The 17,612-nt window shown below is 36.6% G+C and overlaps 2 protein-coding genes and 1 non-coding gene across 3 annotated transcripts; 2 read left to right on the top strand and 1 right to left on the bottom strand.

Moving 5' to 3' along the window:
- Positions 1-73: 73 nt before the first annotated feature.
- LOC131024776 (putative late blight resistance protein homolog R1B-16) lies at positions 74-1,398 on the bottom strand. The gene is made up of 2 exons (XM_057954315.1): positions 461-1,398; positions 74-371 (listed from the first exon to the last, which is right to left on the bottom strand). Exons 1-2 carry the CDS (start codon positions 1,396-1,398, stop codon positions 74-76), a joined length of 1,236 nt encoding a protein of 411 aa, XP_057810298.1.
- A 7,195-nt stretch (positions 1,399-8,593) lies between these two features.
- Positions 8,594-13,025, top strand: LOC130985059 (conserved oligomeric Golgi complex subunit 5). The gene is made up of 3 exons (XM_057907827.1): positions 8,594-9,900; positions 10,816-11,289; positions 11,949-13,025. The coding sequence occupies exons 1-3, from the start codon at positions 8,809-8,811 to the stop codon at positions 12,873-12,875; spliced, it is 2,493 nt and encodes an 830-aa protein (XP_057763810.1). The 5' UTR covers positions 8,594-8,808; the 3' UTR covers positions 12,876-13,025.
- Positions 13,026-17,473: 4,448 nt separating this feature from the next.
- Positions 17,474-17,546, top strand: TRNAR-ACG (transfer RNA arginine (anticodon ACG)). The gene has a single exon. It is a non-coding gene; the product is annotated as a tRNA-Arg (tRNA).
- Positions 17,547-17,612: the final 66 nt, after the last annotated feature.

The following is a 17,612-nucleotide window of genomic DNA, read 5'->3' on the forward strand; positions in this document are numbered from 1 at the left end:
AATCAAAACTAGAAATCCAATCAATTTAAACCAAATCTACCATTTCTTTTTTGTACCTTAGTAGTATTAATTCTCATGAGACACGTTTAACACGAAAGTTAGGACTATCCAAGCTTTCCAGTCCTAGTCCTGCTTCGTTATCACTCCCGAGGCGAATCCGAACTTGAAGGGCTCCTTCCCCGTAATAGTCCTCATGTTCCTCTGATATTCTTTTTGCAGAAAACACAGCCGAATCGCTGCATTCGTTCACATAAATTTCTCTAAGTGTGGGTATTTCTGCAAAATCTAAAGGGATTTCCTGCAACTCTTCTAGTTCATCAAGATGAAGGCACTCAATGCATGGAAAATGGGAGCTTTCATTTTCCAGATTTCTAGATTAAGAGTACGGTAAAGACTCAAGAATTTGAGGCTGCGAAATTGGCCTTCAGTTGTTTCCCACTTCGCTTCGTCGTTGAAACACCCTTTGTAGAGTCTGAGCTCTTGAAGATGGGGCAACACACCTACCTTATCCAATATGTCTTGCCGCCAATAACTCCATCTTGTTTTACGAAGAACCAATCTCTTGAGCGAATGGGGAAAGTTGATTACCGACTTTCCTATAAACATGCAGTCCAAGGACTCAAGTTTAGTTAGACAATCGAGATTGCTGAAACAATACATCTCATCATCAGGCTCTCCCAAATTATAAAAAACCAATTCCTTTATATTGGGAATTTTTTTGACCACTTGTTCGCTACACTTGAAATCTTCAACTAACCCCAGGCTTTGCAGATTTCCCAAAACAATGTCATCTTGGTCGTTAGGAGGATCTGGGAGACGAAGCTTTCCGATCTCAACATGCCTAATGCGAGGCATGTACCAAAAATCAGTTGGCGCAGTAAGATACAATGAAACATTCCCCTCTCTTAAACCTATTTGAAGGAACCGTGAGTTAACTAATTGATCTGCGTGTCCAGATAAAACTTCATCAAATAAAGCTTCATCAGATAAAACTTCAACAGGATCAGTTTTATCTTGAGTTGTTTTCACTATCCTCAACAAGCTCATATTGAGAGGTGATAGTTTTTGTCCAACATTCCACATCATCAAAGAACGAGCTTGTGACATAGGCGGGAAGCCGCTTATGGCTACATTATCTGCTGCCGTATAATAAAACCTTTCTTTTTCGGCTTCTCTCAAGCACAAGTCTCTCAACAAGTCATGGATATGGCAGCTTTTTTCTCCCCACTTTCTTCTTGTGTTCCTTAAAACAAGATTTCTACCTATAAGGTCTTTTAAATACTCTTTTGCTATCTTTTCCAAGCTTTTCCCACTTACTGCTTTCAGAAATCCTTCCGCAATCCAATATCTACTGAGCTTTGACATACTAATCTCCTCATCTTCGGGAAAAACTCCCATATAGAGAAAACATGGTTTCAAATGTATTGGCAATTGCTCAAATTTAAATAACACAATTTATTTCAAATTTAAATTACATTAATTATAAAATCCTAAATATTACATAAAACTTTAATAAAATAAAAACAATTCCTAAAAATTAACTACTCTGGCCCTAGAGGTCCGAAACGTGCCCAAAGGTGCTCAATCAAATCATATCGGAGCTGAGCATGTAGTTGTCTATCTCGGAGAAGGCTATCCATTCGCACATATTCCTCGAAGGACACCGGTGTTTGTCCAGCACTCTCCGTCGAACCACTGCTAGACGCCTCGTCATCATCTCTCCAGTTGGCAGCCGCTTCACCTTCGTGCTCCACAATCATGTTGTGGAGAATGATGCAACACAACATGATGTCCTTCAAGTGCTCTACGTACCAATTGCGCGCCGGACTTCGAATGATTCCCCACCGACATTTTTGGAAGAACGAATATGATATTTTGCAAGAAAAATTGTAGGAGGAAGAAGGAATGAGTTGTGATGAATGAATTGTAGGTGAATGAGTTGTAGGGAGAAGTATTATTTATAGAGAGAAAAGAAGATTAAAAAAAAAAAAAAGGAAAATGGATGCAAACGGACGAAAGAGCCGTTGGGGAAGAAAAAAAAAATTGAAAAACGGTCGAAAAAGCCGTTGAAAAAATATATATATATATATATATATATATATATATATATATTTTTTTTTTTTTTTCTGGCGCGTGCAGAGCACGCGCCTTCTCGAGGATACCCGATAACTCGAGAACTCCTCGAGGACCTCCCCCCGCATCGCGCTCCTCGACGCCGCTCCTCTCCTCGAGTACTCACTCGAGTACCCGCGTTGCGGGTGCTCTTATTTATCATAAAATTATTATACTTTAATTTTTAATCTATTTTTTCACTTCGGATGATTAGTCCTAGGCGCAAATTTTGCTTATACTGAAGGATGAACAGAAAAGAGAGGGAAAAAAGGATAAAATAATATACAAATAAACTAATCTAATTTCGATGGATTCAACAATTTATAGCAGATATTACATGTTAATTTAATATATTAAATAATTATGTATATACCCTAAAATTTAATCTAATTTACTAATCGACTTACCAATAAAAAATCACAAATTCTCTTTGTGCATACATTTGCATGGTGAGGATCATTTGTAATTCTAATACAAGTATCCTATTATAATGCAATTTATTCTAATATTTATTTTTCAAAATTCCTCATCGAAAATATGAGATTCAATGTCTGAAGCGTGTTGGCCTATGGGATTCAGTGAGGGAGTTGGCCTTGATTATTTCTATTATATAAGCTATTTTACTTACTCCGTCCACTAATTCATGTTCTATTTTCCTTTTTGTTCCGTCCACCAATTCATGTCCTATCTATTTTTAGTAACTATTTATACATTTTTTAATTGGTGGGTCCTAATAAACAATACATTTTTTCTTCACTCAACTAATAAACAATACACTTTATGGGTCCCTTTCTCCACTCAACTAATAAACAATACACTTTTTCTTAAAACCCGTGTTTCCTCCCCTAGGTCATGAATTAGTGGACGGAGGGAGTATCATTTTAATCGTGGGATTGGAAAAGTCCTATTTTTAAGAATAAAAATACATAATGCATCTTATCAATCATGCAAAGTAAACCACCATAGCTATTTTTCATGAAGAACTCTTTTTCAAATATGTTAAGGCGAGATAAATTTAGATGATGATACAAAAATATATGAATAGATTTTATTAGAGAAAAAGAAAAAAATTAAGAACCCTTGAGAGCAAATGACTAAAGGTTGAGACTCATCAATATCTATTCAAAGAAAATCCAGTGAGAAAAGCTCCGTAAAAAAGGAAAACAAAACGAGCACACACACACGCAAAAGTCAAAGATTACAATAGAATTTCGTCAAAAAATGACTAAGGCCTCCAAAAATAGTAAAATGTCACAAGTAACCAAACTAGAAGCTCAAAAACCAAATGAACACCAAAAAAGTCCACGGCAAGTGGAATTAGCAGAAAAAAGGGCAGTGAATAAGAATTCAAAAGAAAGAAGCCAAAACATAAAGAGAAAACATAGCACCAACCACGTATGAATGGAATCATTCTGTCCTTCATCGTTCAACACAAAAGTTAGGACTATCCAAGCTCTCCAGTCCTGCTTCGTTTTCACCATAGAGGTCAACGCGAACTTGAAGGGCTCCTTCCCCGTAATAGTCCTCGTGTTCCTCTGATATTCTTTTTGCAGAAACCACAGCCGAATCCATGCACCAGCCCACATCAATTTCTCTAAGTGTGGCTATTTCTGCGAACTCTAAAGGGATTCCCTGCAACTCATATAGTCCACGAAGATGAAGGCGCTCAAGGCATGGAAAGTGGGAGCTTTCAATTTTCCAGATGTTTAGACCACACCAGACAAGAGTCAAGAATTTGAGGCTACGAAATTGGCCTTCAGTTGTTTCCCACTTCCCTTCAGTCCTTCGTTAGTACTCTCGAGGTCAACGCGAACTTGAAGGGCTCCTTCCCCGTAATAGTCCTCGTGTTCCTCTGATATTCTTTTTGCAGAAACCACAGTCGAATTGCTGCAACTTTCCACGATAATTTCTCTAAGTGTGGGTATTTCTGCGAAATCTAAAGGGATTTCCTGCAAGTTATATAGTCCATCAAGATGAAGGCACTCAAGGCATGGAAAGTGGGAGCTTTCAATTTTCCAGATTTCTAGATTAAGACAAAAGTCAAGAGTCAAGAATTTGAGGCTGCAAAATTGGCCTTCAGTTGTTTCCCACTTCCCTTCATTGAACATCCTCGACCCGAGTGTGAGCTTCTGAAGATGGGGCAACACACCTACCTTATCCAATATGTCTTGCCAACAATACCTCGATGGGATGGCACGAAGAACCAATCTCTTAAGCGAATGGGGAAAGTTGATTGCACTTCTTGGAGAAATCTCGCAATGCAAGGACTCAAGTTTAGTTAGACAAACGAGATTACTCAAACAATACATATCATCATCATCATCATCATCATCAGGCTCTTCCCAATTATAGAAAACCAATTCTTTTATATTGGGAATTTTTTTGACAACTTGTTCGCTACACTTGAAATCTTCAACTCTCCCCAGCCTTTGCAGATTTCCCAAAACAATGTCATCTCGGTCATTAGGAGGATATGGGAGACGAAGATTTTTGAACTCAACATGCCTGATGTGAGGCATGTACCAAAAATCAGTTGGCGCAGTAATAACCTCATCGATGTAGGTGTCAATAATTAGTGTTTGTAGATTCCAAAATCGCCATATTGAACAAGGAAAACTCCACTCTATTCTTCTGAAAAAACCTATTTCAAGGAACCGTGAGTTAACTAATTGATCCGCATGTCCAAATAAATCTTCTTCGAACCATTGGAATCTAGTTTGTTTTACTATCCTCAACAAGCTCGTATTGGAACCAACTTCATATTACATGCTACTCTGCTGCAGAATCGAAGAAGATCTCGAGGAATCAGGAGGCAGCTGATGTTGGACTCCAACTCTCCCTTGAATTTGCTTGGCCTCCTCTTCGATAGAAGCCATATCTTTTATCACCTTCTCCAGAGCTTCATACAAGCCATGAGAACTCATATTTTCTCCATTATTTGTGTAGTGTTCAAAAATATGAGATTCGATGGCGTGTTCGGCCGCATAAGCTGCATCTGCAATGCGAGACTCCAATGGATCCGCTTCTTTGCAGTAGTCACGATAGGGGTTATAGCCTTGGAGAAATTCGAGCAGGAAATTGATCTTTTGGGTGAGAGACTCAACTTGTTGAATGTGGAGAGAAATAGGAGGGCGAGGATGATGGTGAAGGTTGTTTATGATATTCAAAGCAGAAACTAGAGTTGCATAAGCTGCTGCCATGGCTTGTATTATTGCTTCGGAGTTGCAGAGGAAAGCAGAATATGAGATGAGAGGAGTGTGAAGGAAGATGAGATTCTTTATTCTAGTATTCAATCGATACCTCAATTAGCGGAAACCTTATTGTCTCTTTTTACAGCTAGCATTGATTAGTGTGAATTAGTGGAAACTTTATTGGCAATATAAAGTAAAGGAGGAGACAAACGCTCAAAGGTTGGGTCAAATAAGAGTTTAAATGTTTGTTATTTATCATAAAATTATTATACTTTAATTTTGAATCTATTTTTTCACTTCGGATGATTAGTCCTAGACGCAAATTTTGCTTATACTTCAAGGATGAACATAAAAGAGAGGGAACAAAAGGTAAAATAATATACAAATAAACTAATCTAATTTCGATGGATTCAACAATTTATAGCAGATATTACATGTTAGTTTAATATATGGAGTACATAATTATGCATATACTATTATTAACAGCGGTCCAACTCACTTTATACAATAACTACACTTTTCTTAATCTCCGTCTATCCATCAGAGTAAAGCTCTCGAAGAGGCTTAGCTTTGGCTACGTACCCAGTCTTTCTTTCAGCTAGGCTTGTTACTTGTTGTGCCCATGGTGATGGAAATAGGGGCTTGATCGAGGTTTCTGCAATGCTATGGGTGATTTTATTGTCATGTAGTTCCAGACGCGTCTCCTCTTCAACTAAGCCTTCAGCCGAGCCCGATGATACTGGCTGGGGAGAAGGACAAGGCTTCCTTCACTTAGGTTGATGGATGTCTCTATAAATCTTTCTCATTTTGGTATGGGAAACAAAATCTTGTAGTTGTTGTTAGCTATTTAGAAATGTTGAATATATTTGTGAAATAGAGAAATGTTCAACAGAGAATGCTAAATATTTAGATAATAGAGAATTCGTGAAACAAAAACGAACAGATCTATAATTTTGATGAACAAATCAATATACCGCATGATCAGAAATTTGCCCCGGATTCGAATTCTGCTGGTGGCGAGTTTTTCTCTATTTTTACTAAATACGTCTATTCATTACTTATGTTGATCTGTTCGTAAAATATATAGATTTATTTATGATGAACAAAAAGATTATTCTCTATACAACTCAACTCTTGTGAAATATACTCATATATACAAGTTTGTACATTCTTCACTTCACTCAACTAGTTCTAATCAAGATGTAGCATTCTTACTTGGTTGCTAATGTTTAATCAATTTGATTTCTAGTGAAACAATTCGAGGCTACGCTTATGATATGTGTGTAATAACTTGGAAATTGTACGGTGAAACAAATTGAGCACGTGTTTGTAATAGTACTGTAATGGATTTTGGAAAATAAAATCTCGAATTATTTTGAAATTGTAATTTTAACGTGATTTTTAAAAAATATCGAATTAAATTATCATCTTTTTAATTTTTGCAATTGCGTCTCTCCAATTATTTCCGGTCGCTGGATTATCGAGTTGAAATTTATGTGAATTAGTTCGTCATATAATATTCATGTTATAATGCTATTTGCATTAAAATTATTGAATATTGGAAATTAGAGTGCAAATACGTCTTTTTATACGTTGAGAAAAAATTTAATTGAAATTGTACGAAACGAGGTTTAAGCCTCACAAAAACAACTTCGTCTTTACTAATCCATGTAAGCACCAATTCAGCACTCCGGCGACCGAAAAAAAATTTGGCGAGACGAAATTGAAAAAATTGTGATTTAATTTGCTACACTTCAAAAATCAAGTTAAATTTATAATTTTAAGCAACTTCAAAAATCAAGTTAAATTTATAATTTTAAAATAATCAGTGATTTTATTTGTTAAAATCCATATTTTAATAATCAATAATTTAGTTAATTAGTGGAATTTATTTAATCATAGAATAAATCGAGGGATACAAAATCTTTAGCTGCGAAATGTATGGAACATATCATCAACCAATTAATATGGTCTAAAATCCACAAAATTACAAACTATTCAAGGGAGGATTCTTAAATATATGGGTTAATTTCATGAAATGTTACTAAACTATGGTACTTGTATCAAATTGGATACTAAACTTTAATTTGTTTCAAAATGATTACTAAACTTATATTTTGTTTCATTTAAAAGTTTAACTACATTTGTATAATAATTTTATTCCAAAAAATAATTAAAATACAATATAATCTTCTCCAATAAAATTAATTTCTCCCATCTTCTTAGGCTTTCCAATTACTCCATAGAAAGATAGCGAAAACAGCGCTCATCTCCAGATTTCGAGCTCAACGGTGCAAAGGCGACGCAAGCAACTTGACCTCCACTCCAACGATCTTCGAACCCAAGCCGGTAGCGCCGCTGCCCACCCCTCAATTCAAGCGCCTGAGAAGCATCTGAACTTCATTTGGGTCACCGTGGTTGTTCCCGACGGCTTCGCCATCACCCTCGACAAAAGCGATTTCCGGTTCATCACCATCCTACTCCTCATTGACAGTTGTAGCCACATGATTAATCACAGACCAGGATGGCCATCAAATCGAGCTCCAACCTAGCCATCATGGCTATTCAGATCGAGAATCGTCAAACATCAAACAAGGGAGCTCGCATGGAGCAGAAATCGAGCTGTCGGGCAACGACAATTGATGCGAACGTGGACGAAAGAAACTGAGGCTCAGATGTGTTGTTGCTCTCTTGCAGAAGATGGATGTTCGTATCAAGAAATGTCAACAGAGTTATGCACTAGCAATAGCTTACAATGTAGCAATTAAAATTGTGGTTTATTCCAACTGTGACTGTAGCTGAAAAAATCAAGCTAACACAGGACCGGGAAGATGGGAGCCAGGAGTTGATTTTAATGCAGAAGATTATGTGGTATTTTAATTGTTATATGGAATAAAATTATAAGAAAAAATCCATTAAAACCTTAAATGATACAAAATACAACTTTAATAATCATTTTGAAACAAATTAAATTTTAGTAACCAATTTGATACAAGTACCATAGTTTAGTGACATTTCATGAAATTAACCCTAAATATATATACATATACTATACTAAAATCCACAAAATTACAAACTATTCAACGGAGAATTCTTAAATATATATACATATATTATACTAGGGTCTTTTTTTTTACACCAAAAAAAGGAAAAAATACACACACACTCTAATCTTTTAGATGACTCGAACTCTCAATCTATTGATTGAAGAAGAAGCGTCTTACCAAGAAACGTGCGTCATCGTATAATTTATTGATTTTGCTATATATGATAGTTAGGATCGTTTAGTTCTCTTTTTGATGTAGTAATAATTTATTAAACAATAATTATATTATAATGTTAAATTAGTGTATTTTTCCTATTATTATAAACTTAAATTAGTAGTATTTCCAAATCATACTACTAGGCACTAGCTCACTAAAGTACAACTATTACTGCTTCGAGTACACTCATAAATCTGAATCGTGCACTGAAACGCAAAACCCAACCGTAGATCGCAGCATCCATGGCTTCTCCGGCCATCTCCAGATCTCCACTCCAACGCTCCTCCACCTTGAAAAGCAGCGCCATCGCCGCCACTCCTATCTCCTCCGCCGCAACCCCACACTCCTCCGCCTCTTCCCCCTTAGATACCTTCTCCTCCGACCCAATTTTGTCCGCTTTTCTCTCTCCGGACTTCAACCCCACCCAATTCTCCTCCTCCGCCCTCTCCTCCGGCTCCGCCGCCTCCCGAATCGAGAAGCTCCAGGAGGGGCTCCGCCTCCTCGACACCCAGCTCCGCCACGAGGTCCTCTCCCGCCACCACGATCTACTCCATCAGCTCTCCTCCATCAAATCCACCGAGTCCTCTCTCTCCTCCCTCCGATCCTCCATCTCCTCTCTCCAATCCTCCCTCCGCCGCGCGCGCTCCGAGCTCTCCGATCCCCACCGTGTCATCTCCGTCCAGACCGTCCAGCTCAACAACCTCCATTCGACTTCGTTGCTGCTTCAGAATACTCTCCGAACTCTCCGCCTCATTCAGAAGCTGAGGCAGCTTGTGGATTCACAGCCTGATGCATCCAAATGGGATCTCTCGAAGGCGGCTCAATTGCATTGCGAGATTCTGACCCTCTGCAACGAGTCACATTTATCAGGAATTGATGTGGTGGATGCTGAGTTGAAATGGGTAATCGAGATGGGATCGAAAATACGGGAGGAGGGGATGAAGGTGTTGGAGAAGGGTCTCGAGAGTTTGAATCAACCGGAAGTCGGGTTAGGGTTGCAGGTTTTCTACAATATGGGCGAATTGAGGGGGACGGTGGATGGGTTGGTGAGCAAGTATAAGCAAGTTGGGGTGAAGAGTGTTAGTAGCACATTGGATATGAAGGCGGTTTCTGGAGCCGGGGCTTATGGCAGTGGAGGTCCTGGGGGGGTGCAGAGACACGGGACGCCCCAAATTGGGGGCGGGGTGAAGGCGAGGGAGGCTCTCTGGCAGAGAATGAGTGGTTGTATGGATCAATTGCATTCGATAATGCTTGCGGTTTGGCACTTGCAGAGAGTGCTGTCGAAGAAGCGTGATCCGTTCACTCATGTTCTGTTGCTGGATGAAGTCATGCAGGTAGTGGAAATGAGTCCTCATTTATATATTTGTTGTTTCAGTTTTTGAAATTTTGCTTATTTATTGACTTGATAGCATTGACTGTATATTTGTTGGTGTGCATTAGATTTGATGAATTGCTTTATCTTAGAAATAGCATAAGATTGAGTGGCATTCTTGTTATGAACTTCTGTGATGGGGGTAGTAATTTTGCAATGAAAATGAAAAACCATGCTCAAGTATAGCCATCCATCTCTGTTAAATACAATTCTGTCATGAGCCACTTATTTGTCTTGTGACAGATAGGTCAACACACTTACTCTTTGTCTCTTCTAGCTCATTTAGTTTATCATTTATCATATTATGGGTTCCTTTTCTTGTTATTTAGATAATTTTAATATTCTTTACTGTTGGTTATGTATGTCTCCTCCTAAGCCTCTCCATGGTTTTAACCTTCCACTGTTGTACACTTGCTTGGAACACCTGCTTTTGTTAGTTTCTGCTTGAGTGGGAGTATGGGACAGCATTGACTAGAGATATAGGAACATCTCGGTGGTAAGGAATTTCGGAGGGAATGGAGACAGAGGAGAGGTTTGTTGGTCATTTCCATGTGTATTAAGCGTGTTAGCTAATGAGGGGATGAGGAAGTAGTTAGCTAGAATTTCGTTGAATCGGTTACACAAGTTGGAGGAAGGACGTATTTTATTCAATTATAAAAAAGGTCCCCCTTTTCCCATGTGTTTCATTATCGAATATTGACACTGAAGTGGTCCATAATTAGCATTTGGCGATGGAAGATGAGCTACACTTTCATACTTCCTTTGGATTAGACTCTTCATCAATTCAATTGTATAATCAGTTTTTGTATATTCCCTTTTTGGTTTATGTTGCCTACTATTCTATGCCTGCTTCTTATTTTTTCTTATGCTGTCCCAGGAAGGTGATCCGACACTAACTGATCGTGTCTGGGATGCGTTAGTTAAGTCTTTTGCAAGCCAAATGAAGTCTGTTTTCACGGCATCGAGCTTTGTCAAGGAAATATTTACTGTTGGGTATCCTAAGCTATTACCAATGATTGAGAATCTCCTTGATAGAATCTCTCGCGATACAGATGTGAAAGGAGTTCCACCAGCACTGACTTTAGAGGGAAAGGAACAAATGGTAGCTGCTGTTGAGAATTTTGAGACAGCATTTTTAGCCCTTTGCTTGAGTAGACTGTCAGATCTTGTAAATTCTGTATTTCCATTATCAAGCCGTGGAAGTGTTCCCTCCAAAGATCATATATCTAGAATCCTTTCGCGCATTCAGGAAGAGATTGAAGCTGTTCAGTCAGATGCACATTTGACTCTTCGAGTCTTGCGTCAAATCAGTAAAGTTTTGCTTCTACTAGCAGAAAGAGCAGAATGCCAGGTAACCTCTAATTTATCCCTGCAAATTCTTCCTACGCCTAATGTTGCCTATTCCGTGGTCATGTAATTTTAAACATGTTAGTATTTCTTTTGGATAAGAAACATCTTTTATTAAAAATTAAACTGTGGAAGTGATTTTAAATCCTGTCAAAAATATTGTAATGGTGGAGTAATTTTAGCCTTAAATTTATTTCAGAAAAGGACTACCATACACTTGAAAGTTATAGCAAAATGGTTATAGAAATAGAATAAAAACTTATCTGGTATATTTGATCTGAACTTAAAAATCACTAACCTTTTAATAAACATGCAATGTGAAACTCAAAACAAACTGGTTCATCAACTGCAAGAAGTCATTACTCTGAAAGCAGGTGCATATATGTTCATCTCTAAACAAACTGGTTGAGCTCATGATTTGCCGTCTATACATTATGGAGAATTTGCTGTCAATTAAAAAACCAATTGGTTCTTCAGATTTGAGTGTTGGCGTTTGATAAGTAATTTTACAAGTTTATACAGGCTGGTCCTAACATTTCTCCGTGTGTGAAATCTTTTTTGGCGCAATTGGCGAAGATGCCTCTTGCATGTTGTTAGTTTCTTCGACTATTATTGAGCTTACAATGCCTGCTTCGTAAAATCACTTGTACATTTTGATGACAGATATCTACGGGCCCTGAAGCACGACAAATATTTGGTCCTGCAACTCATGCACAGCAGAAGAACTTCATGTTGTGTCAGCATCTCCAAGAAGTTCATACCCGAGTGACATCCATGATATCAGGGCTCCCCTCCATTGCTGCTGATGTTCTATCCCCAGCTCTTGGCACAATATACGGTGTTGCTGGTGATTCAGTGTCATCCTTATTTCAAGCCATGCTCGATCATCTCGAGTCCTGCATCTTGCAGATTCACGATCAAAATTTTGGCACTCTCGGCTTAGATGCTGCCATGGATAACAACTCATCTCCTTACATGGAAGAACTGCAAAAGAGTATTTATCACTTCCGAACTGAGTTCTTGTCCAAGGTTTTGCCTTCTTCAGGAGCTATCTCTGCCGGAACAGAGACTATATGCACAAGGCTGGTAAGGAGCATGGCGTCCAGAATCCTCGTATTCTTCGTTAGACATGCATCCCTCGTTAGGCCACTATCCGAGTCAGGGAAGCTGAGAATGGCTAGGGACATGGCGGAACTTGAACTGGCAGTTGCTCAGAACTTGTTTCCAGTCGAACAGCTAGGTGCACCATATCGATCCCTCAGAGCATTTCGCCCCGTTCTATTCCTCGAAACATCTCAACTGGGATCATCACCACTTCTTCAAGATCTTCCCCCAAGTGTCATACTCCACCATCTCTACTCAAGAGGCCCCGAAGACTTGCAGTCGCCTCTGCAACGGAACAAGCTCACGCCTCTCCAGTACTCGTTGTGGATGGATTCGCAAGGGGAGGATCAGATATGGAAGGGCATCAAAGCAACTTTGGATGATTATGCTGCTAATATTAGAGCCAGAGGGGATAAGGAGTTTAGTCCTGTTTATCCTTTGATGCAGAAAATTGGTGCTTCTCTAACAACAGGAAGAGGATCTTAGCTTCTACAGATTCCTCTGCAGAGGTTATTACTCTCAATCTTCTTGTTACTGTCACTAATTTTGATTCTTTTATTTTTAGCTGCATTTTACCTGTACTGAATTATACAAAAACAACATGATACATAGATTTAAGTTCTTGAATTTCCTTCACATATTTGGTCTACTGTCAGAAAAATACAAATGATAAATTTACAATATTAAATAAAGAAATTAAAAGGCCGCGCCACGTGGGACTCGATCAGAAAAATACAGATGCATTTCAAAGATTATGGAGATATATAGTATTTCAAATTACAAAAAGCAGGAAAATCAATTTTTTGACTGGAAACTCATCAATATTGTGGCATATTTTCAGAAGTTATTAGCTGACCGACTCATCCAGATTTTTGTTTATAAATTTATCTGTTTGGCTTATTTAATTGACAGAAAAAATCTTACAGTCAATCTTAAATTTGGTCTACCATTTATACAAAATAAAAAAAGGAATTTACATGAGCCATCTTTTAGACTTTTACCATACTTGATTATATATGCTAAAGGATTGACTAACTAATTTTAATTAGCTTTGAATCTATAGACTATAATAGTGGTCCAAAAAATTAATTGTAAAATCTTATTATATGCCACGTAATTTATTCAGTATAGGAAATTCCACCGATATTTAATGCGCTCCTATTTTAATAGCTACGAGTATCTTTGAAAACTTAAAAAAAAATCTGTATAAATTCATTTTTCTTTTACTGATATAAATGCATAATACATACTCCCTTGTTTTTCTTTTTTAGATGTTCTGTTTATATAGGTTTATTTTTATTAAAAAATAATATTTTTTTTACTCATTTACTATTAATTTCTATTTATTTTTTTAATTTATTATTAAATAATAAATATGAGCATATTAGGAAGTTTATTTATATATTTTTTATTTTCAATAATTTTTTTAATACTTGTGTAAATTTTAATCAGCCAATATATACAGAATGAAGGGAGTATGCAACATACATAATTGGACTGAACGAGTTCGAAAAGAAAACGAGAAAACATAAAAGCTGAAGGACCTGCTATACATTATTATTCTTGTAATAAACCAAATAGACATTAATATTTTTTTATAAGAAGTTGCTTTCAAAATAATGAAACGCCGAATTATATGGAATAATGGGATAGTGAAAAAGGCTATATTAAATTATTAATGGGAAAGACTCCCTCTCAAAGAAAAATAATAGGGAAAAGACAGCCAGCGCCAAAATTCTAGATTTGGATACTGTATTTATATACCTAATTGAATGGACTAATAAGTCTAATATTAGTATTATTTTGATTTTGATTTTTGTCTTTGTTAGGTAGAAAAACTTCCTCCAGTTTATCATCATCATTATCATTATTATTTAATATTACTATTATGCCTGATGATTAGCTCGTTAATCTTCACATTTCACACCTAATGATGAGTATCAAAATTCCTATTTTTTTCATTTTTTAAAAATAAAAAAATCAAATTTCCTGAAATGAAGATGCGTTCATGTTATCTTCCCTCTTCATTTTTTGCAATATAAAACTGTAAATTTTTTCTGTCTCATCTTTAACACACACACACTCACACATACATGTGGATGTGTGTTTTGATCATGTAAGAAAATATATGAAGAAGATGACAAAGTAGTGAATAGTTTTATCAGCGTGCCTTTGATGTTGGTCTACCTCACACCATACAAATTAAATAAACTATTTTCGGACATTGTGTCATTTTCCCACAACTTCAACTTCAAGAATTAACCTTCATGTCCACACTCCCACATTTTACAAACTCCAAATTTTGTATTGCAATAAAGGCTACAAATGAAAAATGTATCTAATTACCTTAATTATTAAAAAAAGATAATAACTTTCATACTCCATATATAATAAGGATTTAGTAATTAGTATTAATTAGATTTGATTAAAAATTAAGCAAATGATTTAATTATAATTAACAAAAAAAATGAAGGAGCCGCACTGTGCGAATGTCTGTACAAGAGTAGGGTACGCGGTTCTTTAACTACTACTTTATTCTGAGCAACTATTGTATTGATGCTACACTCAATAGTCGTGCATTATCGCTTAACATTTACAATTTGTTCGCAATGTTCAGACTCTCATATATTGATCACTTGCTACGTTGAACATATGAAGAATCCCACTATCCCAAAAAAGAATCACAAATTCTTATATATGTACGATTGTTCGCATGGTACAGACCACTCACACACTCTAATAAGATATTTATAAATGTCTTTACAACAATGGGGTTCTCTAACTACTACTATCCTCGAGCAACTATTGATGCTACACTCGATAGCCATGTAACATCACATAATATTTACTATTTTTTTTCCCAATATTCAGACTCTAATATATTGATCACTTGCTAGCTAAGTTGAACATACGAATAATTAAACCATCCCCCAAAATAATCACAAATTCTTTTACGCAGACCACTCACACAATCTAATAATACACTTAAGAATGTCTTATTAATTACTCCCTCCGTCCCACGAATCTTGACACGTTTCCATTTCGGGTAATAATTATTACATTCTTTCTCCTACTTTATCACTTTTATTACATTTTCTCTCCTACTTTATCAGTTTTATATTTTACTATTAACTACATATTTAAAATACTAATCTACAATTCCTTAATTCCCGTGCCGAATCCAAACGTGTCAAGATTCGTGAGACAGAGGGAGTATTACGTATGAGTGATCCGCATGAGATACCTCTTAAAAAGGAATTTAGCACTCTTCCATGAATATAACTACAAATCTTGGCATATATATCATTAATATACTCCAAAGTGAATTTAATTAAGGAGCCATAAAAATACGATGAATAAACATCATCTTCGGCATCTTTGGGTCTCAATTACCTGCTAGGGCTGATCTCATACTATTTTAATATTTCCCAAACTAAATTAAACATTAATTACTAATTAATTACAGCTAACTCCATATTAATACCTCCTCGTATCCTCCGTTACGAAGCAAAGGGATCAAAATCTCCCCATCATTTACAAGAACCCCTCTCTCCTCATTTCCCTTTCCCCCTTTCTCTCTCCAAAATCAATCACATTTCCATGGGGAAGAAGAAATCGAGCCACGCGGCGGCCATGAAAGCTCCGAACAAGCAGGAGAAGAAGCAGCAAAGCCACACTAGTTTGATGAAGATCCTGAGGCCCAAAGTCTACATCACGGACTCGTCAAACTTCAAAACCCTCGTCCAAGAGCTCACCGGCAACGGCAGCTCCCCGGTCTCGTCGCCGCCGCCGCGCATCAACTCCGCCGCCTCCCCTCCGCCGCCCTTCGCGGATCATGCGTACGGCCACGACGCGTCGTTTGACTCGTCGTCGTGCTTCAGCTCGCCCGATTTGAGCCCGCCGCTGGAATACGGATTCGATTTCTCGTCGCAGATTAGGGATTTGGAGGCGCTGCTGATGGGGATCGACTCCATGAATTACTCCAGCGCTTATGATTCGTGCTCCGCGCCGATTCAGCAAGAGGTCTGCGCATATGATTATGATTTTTCCAGCTTGATATGATCGCGATGATGATGATGATGAACATATGTATATATGTATGTATATATATGTATGTTTGTGTTTTGTATATGTTTGGTATATATATGCAGAGGATGGTAGGGGATTAGCGATGTAAGATTTTGTGTGATACTGTAGATTTTGATACATATGATATGGATATGATATTCTCGAGATAATATATGTCTGTGAATAAATTTTTTCATATTATTGTTCATTTGTTCTTCTTCATGTATGTTGAAAAAATAAAAGAATAAAACTACAAATATAATATAAAAATGCAAAAATATATACGAGGGGATGAAAATATGATACTTGCATATTTTGATGGTATAGATTTGTGTATATGATAACATGAATATCACTATTTTGTACAACAAGTTAAACTAAATTAAATGTCAATTAGCAAATATGATGAACTTTCGTCGAGCAAATCTTTATATGTATGCAAAAACATAATACTAGTCTGTAAATAAAATTAATTAGAAAGGTCAAATCGAAAGTTTATTAATATATTTTCAAAAAAGTAAATTTATTAAACTTGTAGATTTTCTTCTCTATTTTTATTTTCACATCTAATTCAAATCAAACTTTAACTATTTAGAAACTTAAATGAAAGGGTCAATCCTTATTCCTATATTAGTTATTCATCATTTTTACATTGATTTTTTATTGAACTTCGCCATTATATGTTTTTAATAATACTTTAATCATTTACAATTCAAAATAATTCGCATATTTTACATTGATGTACGAATATGCAAAAAGAGCTATCGTGCGCATGCAAATACACACATGCATGTTCTACTTTTAACTTAGAAAGACTTCTTTTTATCTAGCATTTGATAAACCTAATTAGTAAAAACAAGAAATGAAGCATCAAGCATATATAGACTGTACAAGTAAAGATCATATATATGACATTTAATTTAATTTTTTTGGACAATAAATACTGATGATAACATAACATAAAATAGAATATATTTATATATTTCTATTTATATTTACAATATTACATCAACAATGACTCTGTGGCCCAATGGATAAGGCGCTGGTCTACGGAACCAGAGATTCTGGGTTCGATCCCCAGCAGAGTCGCTTTAATTTTTTTTTATATTTTTCCTCAGCATTTCAATCAAACCAATTTCTCACTTCATATTTTTT

Source organism: Salvia miltiorrhiza, chromosome 5 (genome assembly GCF_028751815.1).
Source record: "Salvia miltiorrhiza cultivar Shanhuang (shh) chromosome 5, IMPLAD_Smil_shh, whole genome shotgun sequence".
NCBI classification, from domain to species: domain Eukaryota; kingdom Viridiplantae; phylum Streptophyta; class Magnoliopsida; order Lamiales; family Lamiaceae; genus Salvia; species Salvia miltiorrhiza.

Coding starts and splice junctions, on each gene's coding strand:
- LOC131024776 (XM_057954315.1), bottom strand. CDS start 1,398: ATGGGAGTTTTTCCCGAAGATGAGGAGATTAGTATGTCAAAGCTCAGT. Junction 372..460: donor GAGCTCAGACTCTACAAAGG/GTGTTTCAACGA, acceptor CTCTTAATCTAG/AAATCTGGAAAATGAAAGCT.
- LOC130985059 (XM_057907827.1), top strand. CDS start 8,809: ATGGCTTCTCCGGCCATCTCCAGATCTCCACTCCAACGCTCCTCCACC. Junction 9,901..10,815: donor TGCTGGATGAAGTCATGCAG/GTAGTGGAAATG, acceptor ATGCTGTCCCAG/GAAGGTGATCCGACACTAAC. Junction 11,290..11,948: donor CAGAAAGAGCAGAATGCCAG/GTAACCTCTAAT, acceptor TTTTGATGACAG/ATATCTACGGGCCCTGAAGC.